The sequence below is a fragment of the Neovison vison genome, chromosome 6, assembly GCF_020171115.1.
Source record: "Neovison vison isolate M4711 chromosome 6, ASM_NN_V1, whole genome shotgun sequence".
Classification (NCBI taxonomy): Eukaryota; Metazoa; Chordata; class Mammalia; order Carnivora; family Mustelidae; genus Neogale; species Neogale vison.
The window spans coordinates 102,617,956-102,634,150 of NC_058096.1; the positions used below are offsets into that span (position 1 = coordinate 102,617,956).

The window sequence follows — 16,195 nt, forward strand, 5'->3', positions numbered from 1 at the left end:
CTTAAATTCTTGATTATTTTTCTTCCAAATGATAGATTTTACGTAAGTTTATTGTTACTATGATGATAACATTTATTGGATTTCAAAAATGGGTTTTCATCTTTTCTTTAAAAAAACTATATACATATGTACTTATTTAGGACCATATATATAATGCAGTGTGTGTGTGCATACATGTGTGTATTCAGTCTTTTTTTTTCTTTTGTTTTGTTTTAATTCTGTGCTCTTTCAGATCTGAGATGCACAATAAAACAGTTAGTCAGAGGTTTGGCCTTCTTTTGGAGTCCTATTGTCGTGCATGTGGGATGTATTTGAAGCACCTAAATAGGCAAGTTGAGGCTATGGAAAAGCTCATTAACTTAACTGATATCCTCAAACAAGAGAAGAAGGATGAAACACAAAAGGTACGTGAATCTTTAGTTTGTTTTTGAGACTCTGCATTGCAGTGAGGCAGGGTAATTTGAGAGCCCAGTGTAGATGCAGATTGTGGGTGTTAGAATCAAGCATATCAGGATTTGGATCCAAGTTTCATTGTCTCTCAGCTATGTAATGTTAGACACATTATTTAGACTTTGAGATCTATTCTCATTTATAAATGGCAATGATACTTTCTGCATAGTGTAGTGAGAATTAAATTACATGAGATGCACTGAAGCATATATCACAGTGCCCAGAATGCAGGCAGTGCCCAGTAAATGTTAGTTCTTTCTTCTTCCCCTTCCTTCTCTTTTACACAGCCCTAACTTTTAAAATTATGATTCCTTATTTTGTGCCATTTTTTATCTTTTAGTAATGACCCTGAAAATAAGTGTAAAGAAATTAATTTGTACATTGCTAAGTTTAAGGTGGACTCTTAGTCATGCTTTGAACATTATCACACACTCTGGTGATCTGTAATCTAGCCTAGTGTAACTGAGGAATATGAAATGTTAAGGATTTTTCATGACCTTTTCCTCCTATCATTTTTTTAGTCTACCACATCCTGTAGTAAAAAGTGAGATCATTCCTCACCTCTAATGAAATAGGAAAAAAAAAAAAAAAATCCGAGTATATTAGTCCCCAAGCACAAAGAATGTAAATTAGCAATACCGAATGAATTTTTCCAAGATCGTCATTGATACTGCATGAAAAAAAAATTTTAAAGAAAGTTAGTGGATTAATCTAAATGTCATTTAGTGAGTGACTGAGCTGATTTTATTGAAGGTGAAATAAATGATATTAGAAAATAGTGGTGGGAGGGGCCTGCGTGGCTTAGTTAATAAGCATCTAACTCTTGATTTGGGCTCAGGTCATGACCTCAGGGTCATGAGATCAAGCCTGGCATTGGGCTTCATTCTGGGCATGGAGCCTGCTTAAGATTCTCTTTGTGGGGGCGCCTGGGTGGCTCAGTGGGTTAAGCCTCTGCCTTAGGCTCAGGTCCTGATTCCAGGGTCCTGGGATCGAGCCCCACATCAGGCTCTCTGCTCAGCAGGGAGCCTGCTTCCCCCCTCACTTTCTCTGCCTGCCTCTCTGCCTACTTGTGATCTCTCTCTCTGTCAAATAAATAAAATCTTAAAAAAATAAAATTCTCTCTCTGCCCCGACTCCTTGCTCGCACTTGCTCTCTAAAAAAAAAAGATTTTTTAAAAATAATTGTACTGTTTCTGATGCTGGAATCATGAGCTAGAGGGGACTAGCCTGCTTTGAAAGAATAAAAGTAAAAAAAAAAAAGTTATAATATTTATATTGTAACAGGTAAGAAAAAAGAAACTAGATATTAGTTAAATTTGCAAATATACTCATTTCTTTTAGCTGGAATTTTCATATCACAGGTTGGCTTTGATACAGTGAGTTAAATAGGAAGGTGAAAGTCATTACTCACTTTACTATTGGCTCAAATGGGATTGTGATAGGGGAGTGAAAATGCCATAGGAACAAAAGCAGTTTCTTTGAGTGGTTTCCTGCTTTATCGTACAATGATAAAGCATTGGAAGCAGTGTGCTAACATTAGGGTTGATAGTGCTAGAAAAAGAAATGCCTTTACATGAGCCAGAGCTGCCGTAGTCAGTGATGACTATATTTTCCAGCTACTTGCTTCTCCATAGTGAAAACAAAACAAAACAAAAACAAAACAAACATTATTACTAAAATTAAATTATGAAAATTAATTGATTATGAATTCCTAGTTTCTAACCTCTTTTTGTCCCCTACCTACCTTTTACATTTTTGATAAGTAACGATTTTCTAAAATAAAATGGCAGTCATTGCATGATACAGCTCAGCAGTCTGGGCTCTGGTTTCAGGTGAGGTGGCTCAGTGGGTTAGGCCACTGCCTTCGGCTTGGGTCGTGATCTCGGGGTCCTGGGATCGAGTCCCGCATCGGGCTCTCTGCTCAGCGGGGAGCCTGCTTCCCTCTCTCACTCTCTCTCTGCCTGCCTCTCTGCCTACTTGTGATCTCTGTCAAATAAATAAATAAAATCTTTAAAAAAAAAAAAAAGATATGTTTCTGCATACATACTGGAACCTGAGTACAGTATGCGACTCAGCCTAACAAATGTTTTTATAAGCCCTTTTCCAAACAATTTCCTTTAGCCTCACTAGACTCTTTTTACTAAACAGAAAGAAAATGAATATGGTTTTTTTCTGCAAAGCTTAAAAGTAAAGTTACTAAGCTAACCTAATATCTCCATAGTTTTTCCTCCATAGGTCAACAAACTATTTTGTGAAAGGCCAAATAGTAAATATTTTAGGCTTCACAGACCATGCAGTCTCTGTTGTAACTATTCAACTCTGCTCTTTTGCTGTGAAAGCAGCCAGTATCTAAAGGAAAGGGCATGGCTATATCCAGTGCAGTTTGATTTACAAAACCTGCCATAGTTGACCAAGCCCTGCTCTAGAGCCAAAACATTGCCTGTGTCAGCTAGCAGTGTTCTCATAGGAGAGTGCACAGTGCTGCCCCTCCTGCCTCTGCCTGAAGTGTATTGCTCTGTGTGATAGAAACCTTTCTAATCAGAAACGTGATATGGATTCATACACCATACAATACTGTGGTTACAACATATAAGAGAGATTAGTGGTTAGTTTTACCTTTCATGAAATCAGTCTCTAAACATGATTATGCTCATTTATCAGGTACAGATGAAGTTTTTAGTTGAGCAGATGCGGCGACCAGATTTCATGGATGCTCTCCAAGGTTTTCTATCTCCTCTTAATCCTGCTCATCAACTAGGAAATCTCAGGTAATGTACCTTATTGGAAGGTTTATTGATATATTGAAATAAGTAACCTTCCTGGAAAAAATCTTAAGAAAAGTTAAAATTTATAATTACAATGCTCAATTACATATGCTTCCCTCTCCCGTTATCCTACCTAGTAGAATAGGTTGTTTAGTTTTCTTAAGTTCAGAACTGCATTTATTCAGAATGTGTTTTTATTACTTTAATAATAGAGTTTAAAACTTTTTCTGGCCAGAATTTCTGGCTTCATTTCAAAAATGAAATTAATATCTATAAAACGAATGGCATATCCCTATATTTGTTGAAAATTCATGTGCTTTTATGTAAGAAAGTTTTAAGCGTAATTTTTTTCTTTATACTCCCTTGAATAAATGAATTCATAAATTAAGTGGAGGTTTTAAATTTTTGTAACACTTCAAAAAACTGTATTTAAACTGTCTGTGTATTTAAACTGTGTATTTAAAAATAAATTTGAGGGTAAAAGAATTTTAAAAATAAGGTGCCTAGTGAAGTTTTTAACTATTTTAAAGGCTTGAAGAGTGTCGAATTATGTCCTCTGCAAAAAGGCCACTGTGGTTGAATTGGGAGAACCCAGACATCATGTCAGAGTTGCTCTTTCAGAACAATGAGATCATCTTTAAAAATGGGGATGGTAAGGAAGAGTATTAATGAGCTTATGATGCATGAATTTAGCTATCTTTTTATAAACAGGACATTTATGAAGCATGAAGACTATTGAAAGCCATTTAAGGAATATGTGTGTGGTAAAATATATAATATTAAACAAATGTCTTAACCTTTAGAAAATGTATGTATAATTATTAAAAGTAAAGAAGTACTAAAGTTAGAATTGAAAGGCCTGAAATAAGTTTCTATTATTTACTTAGCTGTGTGAGTATCCATTCTTTCTATAAGTATTTGATGTACGAGGTCGTCAAATTGTAAGAATAAACAAAACAGAGTCCCTGCCTCTTAAAGTTTATGGTCTAGCAGGGAGAAGAGAGACTTTAAACAAATAATTACAAAAATAAAATTATAATATGGTACCAAAGAAAGGTGTAGTCTGCTAAGAAATCATAAAAAAGAAGGATCTAATATACTTAGAAAACAGGCTGTGGCAGGAAGCAGTGGGAGGATCAAGATGAATTTCCCCTGGGAAACGACATTTCAGCACTGAATTCTGTTAACCCCAATATTTATAAACAGGTTCAAATTTAAGGATTCAAAAAAATAAGTACTTTAAATATTTTAATTTAAAATTTTTGTGAAATACATCGTTATACAGATGGGTTTATGCAGGTACTTTAGAAATGGGTTAAGAATCAAAATATTGCTTCCTTATAGATTAATCTGAAAAGTAAATATAGCTGTATTTATTTTCTGTTTGAAAGCAACATGATGACATAACACCAGGTTTGCATTCATGGAATTAAACGGTGATACATATTATTTGAATTGCAGATTTACGGCAAGATATGCTCACACTTCAAATAATTCGCATTATGGAAAATATCTGGCAAAACCAAGGTCTTGATCTTCGGTAGGTAACCAGTAAGGCAACATATATGTTGAAAGTTATCCTGAAAAAGTATTAGAAAAACTATTAGTAAACATCAGTTATAAAGCATAAAGGGGCATTTATCTATGAAAAAATGTAGGGAGTAGTAATTAATACTAGTTGATTACACGGTCATTCGTCTTCCTCTTCCTTGGCGCTCAATAGCAAAGAGATTCAGCAAGGCGAGAAGAGGTACCTCTAAGTTGGCAAAGACTGCAACTGTGTCTGAAATGTGTCTAGAACTTTTTAAGACAGAACATAAGAGACACAAAAGCCCCCTGTTTTCACTCAGAAGTTAAGAGGTTAAAAGAAAGTTTCTTTTGTAATGTAAATTTTCTAATTTTAAAACTTTATGTAGCCTCTAATCTTAAATCAGTTTGACAGTAAAATTTATGAAAAGAACTCGTCTTAAAGCTTTTGCTCTTCTGTTTGTTTCTGCCCAGCCTTCTACAGTTATGTCTGAGTTTTCTGTCGTGCTTCATCTTATCCTAATTCGTTTCTGTTTCTCAGTGTTCCCTTCTTTTTCTCGCCTCTTTGCAAATCTAGCCATTCCAGCAAAGGCTCTCTCTCCAAAAGAATTTTTGTCCATAAGTGGGCATAGGAGTCAACTCCAGCTGCAGTAGCAGAGCAGATTAGGGTTTATTTGTATGCCTCCTAAAGATTGATACGTAGTATGTAAAAATACATCAGTGACACATAGTAGAATCATCTTGTTGCAAAGAAGAAAAATGGACATGTCAAGTAATTTGCTAAAGCACAAAATTAGGTCATCAACTTCAAATTTTTAACTCCTGATGCTGTGCTTAGTCCCTTCTGCTTTCCAAAAAGAGTGTTATACGAATCAAGCTTCCTCTTTTGGTATAATTTCTGCATCTGAGAGATACACATGCCATTACTACCACTGCCTCCAGGAAAGTACAAAACAAAAGAGAATGCAGAGTCAAGGATTTAACTATATAACTCTGGTATTTAACTGTAAATGAGTGAGTGTGCTAAAAACCATTTAAAGTTAAGCTAGATCATTGGAAAGTAAGTTGGATCTTCAAAAAGTTTTTAAGTCTTAGAATATTTTCTAAATTTTTTTAACTTAAGTAATTTAAGTAAAAATTTTTATTTAAAGTTTGATTTTAAATAAAAAAATTATTTTCAAGAAGTCAGAGCATTTTTATTTATTTTTGCCAAAACTTGGATTCTCTGCTTGTTGTTTGGGTTTTTTTATGTCACAAGCCTTATAGGACTCTGTCTGACTCTTTAAACTGTGAGCATGTTCAGCAGGAATAAAATTAAAATATAAAGTAAGAGAGACTGAGCAGGAGTACAACCTTAAGAAATTCCCACATTTACCAAGGCAGGTAGAAGGAAAGATTCCATAAAAGAAATCATCAAAGGGATAGGCCAGAGGAAGTAATTCACAGAACCCAAAAGAGGGGAGAGATTCACGGTATAGGTGCTTCAAGGGATGTAAGAGCATAAGGACTACGAAAAAGCCTAATTTAGATTTGATGACTCATGATGAACTATAAGAAGAATTAAGTCAGTAGAGTGGTAGGCATAGAATTTATGCTACATGGAATTGAGAAAATGAAAATAAGCATAAACTATTACTTTTTAGAAACTTAAGAAGTAAAAGAAAGATGAAAAGCGAGGACAGTAGCTTATGAGAACAACAAAGCAAGAAAAACTAGACTTTAGTACTTACGTGCTAACTGGAATGTTTTTTTCATTGTCTTTTTAACTGCTCACACCTCGCTTGAATACATGTCCTTTTTTCTACACTGTGATGAGTGGGAATTACCCATATAGCACTTCTGCTGCATACCCAAATACGGTTTATCAAGAAAAGGTATTTGTGGGTTTCAAGCTATACTAACTGCTTTTTTCATGGAACACTATTTTTACTTTAAGAATAAGTAATAAGGCACCTGAATGACTCAATCAGTTAGGCGTCTGCCTTCAGCTCAGGTCATGATCCCAGGGTCCTGGGATTGAGTTCTGCATCAGACTCCCTGCTCATTGGGGAGCTTGCTTCCCCCTCTACCCTTCCCCCCTGCTCATGATCTCTCTCTCTCTCTCTCTCTCAGAGATAAATAAATAAACTCTTAAAAAAAGAATGGGGGGGAGGTCCCTGCTCAGCAGGAAGTCTATGTCTCCGTCTCTGCCCCTCCCCCTGCTTTGCTCTCTTTCTCTCTCTCTCTTTTTCTCTCTCTCAAATGAATAAATAAAATATTTTTTTAAAAATAATAGAAGCCCCAAAAAATAATAATAATAAGCTTTGGTTTTTTGAAACATGGGTATTTCGTAGACATTTTCTTGAAAATGAATGTTATGAGCCTATCTCTTCAAGGTGAACAACTGACAGGATTTGTTGTCAAAGATCAAATTTGAGTTTTCAAGCAAAAATGAGAATTTGGAAAAACTTGTATATACTAGCTTTAAGAGTGCTCTCAAAGTAAAGACTTTTCTAATGATATTACTGGTAATAATAACAATTGTGATTTTTTTTTTTTTTTAGTTAATATAATGAAAAGTATCACCAACTGAAAGAGCTTTGTAACTCAGTGAACTAATATCTTCCAAATGACCAATGCAGGATATATAAAGTCATATATGTGTAAAAGTTCCATTCAGAGGCAAGGTAGACTAATAGATTTTAACGTAACAGTATGACGAGTATATTGATATGATTTCACATTCCATATTACAACTTGAGAAACTACCTTTTGTCAAATTTTGGAATAATATCAAAGAAAAATATCTACAATTATCTGAAAAGGCTATTACAGTACTTCTTTATCTACCTACTTAATGATACAAGGCCAGATTTTCTTCATATGCTTCAATTAAAACATTGCTTTAGATTGAATACAAAAGTATATAGGAGAATCCAGCTCAGTACTATGAAGCCAGACATTAAAGAAAGTGTGGAAAGTGTCATTCTTCTTAGTAAGAATTCCTTTTTTAAAGATTTTCTTTATTTGAGAGTGAGAGAGAATGCAAGAGCAGAAGAGGGAGAAGGAGACAGAATCTGAAGCAGACTCTGTGCTGAGCACGGAACCCCATGACGACGAGATCATGACCTGACCTGAAACCAGGAGTCAGATGCTTGACCAACTGAGCCACCCAGGGGCCCCAAGAATTTTTTTTTTTAACATAAGGTTCTTTGTTTCATAAAAGATGTTATTTATGTTACCACATAGCACTTTTTTTTACTTTTAAATGAATTAGTACTTTAATCTTTTCCTCTATTTTAATTGCTAACATCAGTAGATATGACCCACATAAATAAAAGCTCTTTGAGATTTCAGTAATTTTTAAGACTGTAGAGGAGTCCTGAGACCAAAAACTTGAGAACTGCCCCAAAGTATTATTTAGATTTCAGCTAAACAAGCTGAAATTCACCCATATTTTTGAAGTCATAAATGTTTATAAAATTTTTATTGCCACAATAATCTTAATGCTTTTCTCATATTCAATTAGGTGCTCTCTCAATTGAAGCTTATAACAAATGATGGCAGATAATTTTGAGGATTTTTCTAATTTTAAAGGAAAACCAAAGTTAAAGGAGTAAGGGTCATGAGACCTTTATAAATAAAAGTCATGAGACCATGACAAATTTGCACAAAGGATATTCCTGCATTAGCCTATTAAAATATTTGCTGTTTTAATATTCCATCACTTAATTGCAAATGTCTTGATCCTTTTCAGAATGTTACCTTATGGTTGTCTGTCAATTGGTGACTGTGTGGGACTTATTGAGGTGGTGCGAAATTCTCACACGATTATGCAGATTCAGTGCAAAGGTGGCCTGAAAGGCGCTCTGCAGTTTAACAGCCACACACTCCACCAGTGGCTCAAAGACAAGAACAAAGGAGAAATGTGAGTCTGTTGTTCTTTTCTTCCTACGTCAATTTAAGGTTTTGTTAGACGAGTCTTTTAATGGTTGTGTACATTTCTCTGAGACCAGAGAAAACATGTACTTATTTTGGGGAAAAAAATATGCTCACCTTTTGAAATATTTGATGAAATTTTGTCTTTGAATGATCAGAATTACTTCAGTTTTGGTGAAACCCTATATACCCAACTTTATACATCCAATTTTAGGTATCTAATGTGTTTTCTTGCTTATTCTTTTTTTTTTTCAAGGTCAACGTTGAACATCTCAAAATTTGCTTTTAGTTCATTGTTAAAATGATTAGAAGAATTTTTTTATGACACCTTCACTATTTTTTCACCATAATAAGACTTATGCTTTAGTCATAAGTATAAGACTTATGCTGTAGTCATAAGTCTGTGCTTTAGTCAGAGGAAGAAATGTCCTTTGGACATAATTACTTCCTCCCCTTAACGACAGTGATTGTTTTCACTCTTCAGTACAGACTTTGACCATCTTTTTCCAATTTGGACTGGATTGCTCTGTTAACACACTAGTCATCAGGTGTTTATTTTTTCTCTGTAGATATGATGCAGCCATTGACCTCTTCACACGTTCATGTGCTGGATATTGTGTCGCTACCTTCATTCTGGGCATTGGAGATCGTCACAATAGTAACATCATGGTTAAAGATGATGGACAAGTAATAGCTTTCTCTTTTTAAAATGTTTTGGTGTTCTTAAGTTTATTAATTCAGGATATTGCATTTCTGCATTTGTCAAACTATAATATAATTCTTTATTTTTGAAAGCTGTTTCATATAGATTTTGGACACTTTCTGGATCACAAGAAGAAAAAATTTGGTTATAAACGGGAACGTGTGCCATTTGTTTTGACACAAGATTTCTTAATAGTGATTAGTAAAGGAGCCCAAGAATGCACAAAGACAAGAGAATTTGAGAGGTAAGTTCAAGAAATCAAAAATACAAAGTACAGAATTCTTTCTGCTCTCTCAAAAATAATTGATATTTTTCAAGCAATTTAAAATATGTTTTCTTAACATTCTGGCCCAAGTATTTTAATGTATTTATTTATTGTACAATGCTATGAAGAAAAATGGAAAGAAAAACCAATTTATTAATTAGTAAAGGCCTGAAATTAATTATTTAGTTAATTAAGGCCTAAGAAAGTGATTTATTTTTTTAAGATTTTATTTATTTGACAGAGAAAGATCACAAGTAGGTAGAGAGGCAAGCAGAGAGAGAGAGAGAGAGAGGAGGAAGCAGGCTCCCTGCCAAGCAGAGAGCCCAATGCGGGACTCGATCCCAGAATTCTGAGATCATGACCTGAGCTGAAGGCAGAGGCTTAACCCACTGAGCCACCCAGGCACCCAAGAAAATGATTCTTAAACTTAATATATTAAAGGGTTTTATTTACTGTTGCTTAAATAATTGGACTATATCTTCTCTATACTGATAAGTTATAGTGCTTAAGACAACATTTTTTAGTCTTACAATTTGAGGAAATCAGTAAACTGTAATTACCGCATTTATTTATGATTTTTCTGATCACCTTCTGGTATATCATCAGTCTATCTTAAACCTAAATGTACTTTCAAAAACCTTGTATAAAATTCCATTTTATCTGCAATTCTGTCCTGGTCCAATGCTAAATCCTATAGGCTTTGGTATGGACCAGTTCTTACATTTAATAAATCCTTAGTAAACTGCTGATATACCAAGTATTATCCTAAGGTGCTGGTGATAACCAGTAAACAGAATCCTTACGGACTCACGGAGGTTACATACTAGCATGGGGTGAAGAGAACAGATAGTGTTGGCAAGGTGAGTGGGGAGAGGAATGCTATTTTTTTATAGATTTGCTCAAGAAGGCCTCTCTAATGATGTGACATTTGAGCAGACACCTGAAGGTATTAACCCCATTTGCTCCATACTGATTACACTCTTCTTATCACTTATAGGTTTCAGGAGATGTGTTACAAGGCTTATCTAGCTATTCGGCAGCATGCCAATCTCTTCATAAATCTTTTCTCAATGATGCTTGGCTCTGGAATGCCAGAACTACAATCTTTTGATGATATTGCATACATTCGAAAGACCCTAGCTTTAGATAAAACTGAACAAGAAGCTTTGGAATATTTCATGAAACAAATGAATGATGCACATCATGGTGGCTGGACAACAAAAATGGATTGGATCTTCCACACAATTAAGCAGCATGCGTTGAACTGAAATGATAATTGAGAAACCGAAAGCTCATTATCTGGATACTATCCTGCACTGTTAATAACTGTCAACAGGCAAAGACCGATTGCATAGGAATTGCACAATCCATGAACAGCATTAGAATTTACACAAGAACAGAAATAAAATACTATATAATTTAAATAATGTAAACGCAAACAGGGTTTGAGAGCACTAAACTAGTTCATTTCAAAATTAAGCTTTAGAATAATGCGCAATTTCATGTTATGCCTTAAGTCCAAAAAGGTAAACTTTGAAGATTGTTTGTATCTTTTTTTAAAAAAGAAAACAAAACAAAAAAACCCCAAAATATATAGAAATGATGGAGAAGGAAAAAGAATGATGTTCTTTTTTTGTCTTGCAAATGTTCTATGTTTTGAAATTGTGGACACAACACAGTCTATTATCGCATTAGGTCCAAGGAAACTGAAGTTTGGTGTTAAATTACATTGAGATTAGAAAATAATGAAGATTTCTTATTTTTTCATTGCTGTTCAATTTATAGTTTGAGGTGGGTTTTTTGACTCCTTGTTTAATGAAGAGAAAAATGCTTGGGGTGGAAGGGGCTCTTGAGATTTCATCAGAGACTTTTCCTTTTTAATAAATCAAACCTTTTGACGATTTGGGGTCTTAATCTGCAAAGTTTTGGAAGCAGTCACAAGTGAGACCTGTTATAAGGTGGTGTTTTTGGGTTTTTTTCTGGACAGTATTTACAAGAATCTGATTCTTATTTCCCAGGGAAATTCTGGGTTCCCACAAAGTACAATAATCATCAGAGAGAAAGAATGAGCAGGACTAGTTCTTGCTACAGAATTGTACAGTATTCACCGTAGGTTGATTTTTTTTCCTTTTGCAATTGAATTGAATACATTTTTCATGCATGTTTCCAGAAAATAGAAGTGAGTATTAATGTTATTAAAAAGATTATTTTTTTTATTAAAGGCTATTTATATTATAGAAACTATCATTAATATATATTCTTTATTTACATGATCTGTCCCATACTCATGCATTGTTTTGCACCCCAAATTTTTTATTGTTCATAGCAGCATGGTCAGCTTTCCTCTTGGTCTGTGGGTGAGGCTCAGGCACTATCCCATTTATACCAATGACTAGTGTATAACTACATAAGGAAAACAGATTAAAGTTCATCTTCTTTCATTTTCTTTCTTTCTGTTTTCATATGACTCCCCCATTCTCCATCTTCCTTTATAGTTGGTAATGCCTCAGTCATGAAACTAGTTACCAAAATTAACACAATATAGAGTATCTTCTTGATTGCTTCAACCCCTCTACCGAGGTATGCTCATGAATACTACTTTATAATATGGGGGAATAGAAACCATGAACTTTTTACCTTTTTAGGCTATTTATGCAATATCTGGATAATAAAAGTAGGACCTTAAACCATTTTAAGATCATGTCCCATCTCCACGCAATTAGGGCTCACTGTCCAACTTTATAAATTGCATTTGAGTGCAGGATACATTCTTAAACACTTGGGGAAACATTAACCCAAGGTGTAGGGACAAATGCTAGTCATCACGCTAGAATCTGATATTTTACTCAGTATTTGAAATGAATGATTAATGCCCTAGGAAATAGCTTTAGCAAATGTCCAGGTGCCACACCAGAAAAAGTGCAATAATTTACTGACAGTTTTCTAGATTAGGCATATTATTGGAATACAACTTTATAAAAAGTGTGCATTATATACTCTAGTAAAACAACATCACGTAAATGATACTCATTTATGAAATCAGTTACCTATAATAGAAGTCTTGAATAGTAAACAAGGGACTCTAATTCAAATACTCTTAATATTTGGCTATCTTAGAGCCCTTAAAGGGCCTAATTATTGGAAACTTAGGTACTTCACTAAAGCATGTATATAATATTGCCAACAAGAAAAATAAATTTGAAGATTTAGGGGAACTTATTTCTGTAAACTGTCTTGGAATAGTTAAGAAGAATTTAAACTCCCATTTTAAGCAGGAAGCCAAATAGATTCTTTTGCAGATGTAGATTTCATAACTTATTAAAACTTCTTTAACATTTTGTGCCTTTTATATATATTCAGTTAATACATACTAACATCCCAGTCTTTTCTGTATCAGGGATTAATTACAGGAAAATTCAATGAAATGGTACAAATCTGAAACTCTGATGGTGGAAACTGAAGATTTAACAGAACAGCGTTTTACTGAGTGCCAAAAAGCTTTGAGCTTCCTTGCACAAAATTTACATAATTTTTGCATATCTCACATCAGTCCAGCTAGTCCCCTTCCCCTGGGACCTCTCCATTAAAACACAGCCACAGAGCTTATTTCATCATTTACATTTATTTTCAGTTATTGCAACCAAGTTAATTCTGTTTGAAGAAGTGTAGACAAATTTTACAAAGAAGGTAGTTTAAGCGATCTAGCTAAAAGCAAAGCTAATTTTATGGGGCGCCTGGGTGGCTCAGTGGTTTAAGCCTCTGCCTTCGGCTCAGGTCATGATCTCAGGGTCCTGGGATCGAGCCCCACATCGGGCTCTCTGCTCAGCGGGGAGCCTGCTTCCCCCTCTCTCTCTCTGCCTGCCTTCTGCTACTTGTGATCTCTGTCTATCAAATAAATAAATAAAAATCTTTAAAAGCAAAGCTAATTTTAAATGAGTCCAAGCAGAGTTAAAGCAAATAACATTAAAAATAAGAAAAAAGGGTCAGGTAGTGCTCAGAAGGCAAAGAACAAAAAATTGAATTGAATGCTACATGGGGTGACTAGGCTGTCAAGTCAGTGGTAAGCCATTTCCAGGTACTTCAGTGTCCGATCACTTCCCATGGATTGGTCAACTCCTGTGGCCAGCCATCCTTGTCATTGAATGTGGTATATCTAACTATTGACTTTACAGTTTCATTTGGTCACTTGAGAAATAGTTCCTTCAATGACTATTTTGGAGGGGGGGAAAAAAGCAGGTTTAAAGAAAATAAAACCTAATTTTAAACATATTCTAATAAGATATAATCTGAAAATTATGTTTTAACTTTTTATCATATTCTCAGTATACAAAATCATTTATTTTGAAGATTTTTAGACTGCTGTTAATTTGAAATCTGTTAATTATATTGTAGAATTTGGTTTTTAAAAAAGATGTTTTTAATTGGATTTTTTAAAGAAGAATGGAATTTGGTCACTATTTTATGATAGAACCTAAGCTTTTTGTGGTTCTTAGTGTCCTCTGTAAAACTCACTGTCAAAGTAATCAACTTTGAGGTTTTCCCTTCTAATCTGCTTTATATTAGGAAATGGGAACCTGGTGAATATACAATGAATTGTAAAATATTTTAATGTGTAATTTTTTCAACTGTGAAACTATGAATATTGGTTTTTTTGATGAAAACAGCTGCTGACAAAGTATTTTGTGTAAAGTGTAGTTCTTATTAATCAGGAAAATAATCAATGACTTGATTAGAATGTATATACCCTCTTGGATTTTATTTTCAATGGATTGGTGATTTTCATATAGGTAAAACACAGTCCATCTGTATTCTTTTTCCATCAAAAATTGAATGATTTAGCATTATAAAAAAAGTATGAGCAGCCTATCTATTTTTAAAAGAACCATGGAAATTTCACAGCACATAAACTTGGATTTGTTTCTTAATGATTTTTGTAAATCCACCTAATTCATATTCTGATCAGTAGCCCATGCTTGCCAATTCTTTGAAAAAATTTGATTTCCAGCATTATTTTAAAAGCGAGCGGTTAACTTTTTCTGAATGTTTTAACTTTCTTTTGTTTCTGTGTCTGCACAAACCGCAGACCTGGGCTGGACCCATACACTCAGAATCCACCTTAAAAAATCAATTTGATGTCCAAGACATCACTAAAATATTTCAGTTTAAAGACTATATGTGGTGTTAATGGATTTTGGTGCTTCTGCTATTTAAAAACAACTTTCATACTTCGGATGTTTCTGAGAAGAGGGGAATGTTGAAGGAGAGGGTGGAACAGGGAGGAGTTATTTGAATGAATCACATTCTTCGTATCCATCCTGCTCAGAAGAGGCACTTCTAAGGGAAGCAGATGGAGCCTTCTAAGAGAAGGCAGAAAGTTGTGAGTATATTTGCATACCATGAGGGAACTAACTCTTCATCAAGGATGATTGTGAAGGCGGACCCATAAACTGACTGACGGGATCTTGAAATAACAATTCTTGGTGACAGAGTAATACAGCTGGGCTGTTTTTTAAAATACAAACCCAAACCATTTTTAGTTTTTAATTATTAAATTAAAATTATAAGTGTATATTATGTGCCGTGGCCTGGGAAGCTTTTTTTTCTTTTCTTTCAAAAGTTACTTTCACTTTCTGAAAAGATCATGGGGTTTAGCTCAAGATAACTATGGTCCTGAAGAAATTGGTTTGGTAACTACCTCAGAGAGTTAATAAGAAAAAAGTAATAATAATAAATGAGTCACAATTCAATACTTCAGGCTCTGATGTTAGAGAAATTTCCAGAGCACTATAGTTTAGATTTATAAAAAGTCAAGAGTTGGCATGCCATATTTGTAATGGCATTGGAGACTTGGGAAAAACTTGGGTTAAAATGTAATCATTGCTCCAGCCATGGAAAAGACTATAGCACCAGGAAGCTTATGGTACTGGATTCTTGAATTTGGCATTCAAAATTAGTTGTATTCTCTTTTCTTATTATTAGTGAAATTGGTGTGTGTATATTTGCACACATTTCTACTTGTGTACACACTGCTTGCTAGCCCTAGTCAAGAGGCATCTTTTATAAAAGGTGTAAACATCAGGTTCTAAAGTTCAGAAGTGTTTAGAATCTATTAGGAGTTTCCCAAGTTGGGATGTTAGTTTTCAAATAAGCTTACTTCGTCCAAGTATTCCACTGATAAAAGTTTCACACTTCCTTTTAATTCATGAAGCGCCATTCCTTTTCCTTAGTTTTAGACATTGTTAATATTACAGCCATGCTAGTTAGCATAAAGTGACAGTTATGAGCCATAAGGAAATTTTCTGACTTAATTTTTACACAACTACATACGAGTTTTAGTGGGCGGGTGGGGGGGTTTGGAGGGGTGGGAATCAGTCTGTTGTACGTTTAGGTAGTTTAGGTAACTGATTTTCACTACCAACAGTAGACTAACAGTAGACACCATTCTTCACGTTGGTAAGTATGGAAAGGTTTTTTTAATGCATTTTGTAAGCCAATTAAGTCTATAAATCTATCTGAAACCTTATTTAAGCTGTCACTACAATAATTTTGTGGTTATGCTAAGAGCCAT

The 16,195-nt window shown here is 34.4% G+C and overlaps 1 protein-coding gene across 1 annotated transcript in view; it reads left to right on the forward strand.

Annotated features, from left to right (window-relative positions):
* The window catches only part of PIK3CA (phosphatidylinositol-4,5-bisphosphate 3-kinase catalytic subunit alpha), an 80,953-nt gene extending 69,425 nt beyond the window's left edge, over positions 1-11,528 (forward strand). The window contains exons 14-21 of the mRNA XM_044251823.1: positions 233-404; positions 3,111-3,217; positions 3,745-3,866; positions 4,676-4,754; positions 8,478-8,648; positions 9,229-9,346; positions 9,455-9,606; positions 10,625-11,528. Coding sequence (XP_044107758.1) covers positions 233-404; positions 3,111-3,217; positions 3,745-3,866; positions 4,676-4,754; positions 8,478-8,648; positions 9,229-9,346; positions 9,455-9,606; positions 10,625-10,895 — 1,192 coding nt within the window. The 3' untranslated portion in view covers positions 10,896-11,528. The remainder of the gene's footprint in view (positions 1-232; positions 405-3,110; positions 3,218-3,744; positions 3,867-4,675; positions 4,755-8,477; positions 8,649-9,228; positions 9,347-9,454; positions 9,607-10,624) is intronic.
* The last annotated feature ends 4,667 nt before the right edge of the window (positions 11,529-16,195 follow it).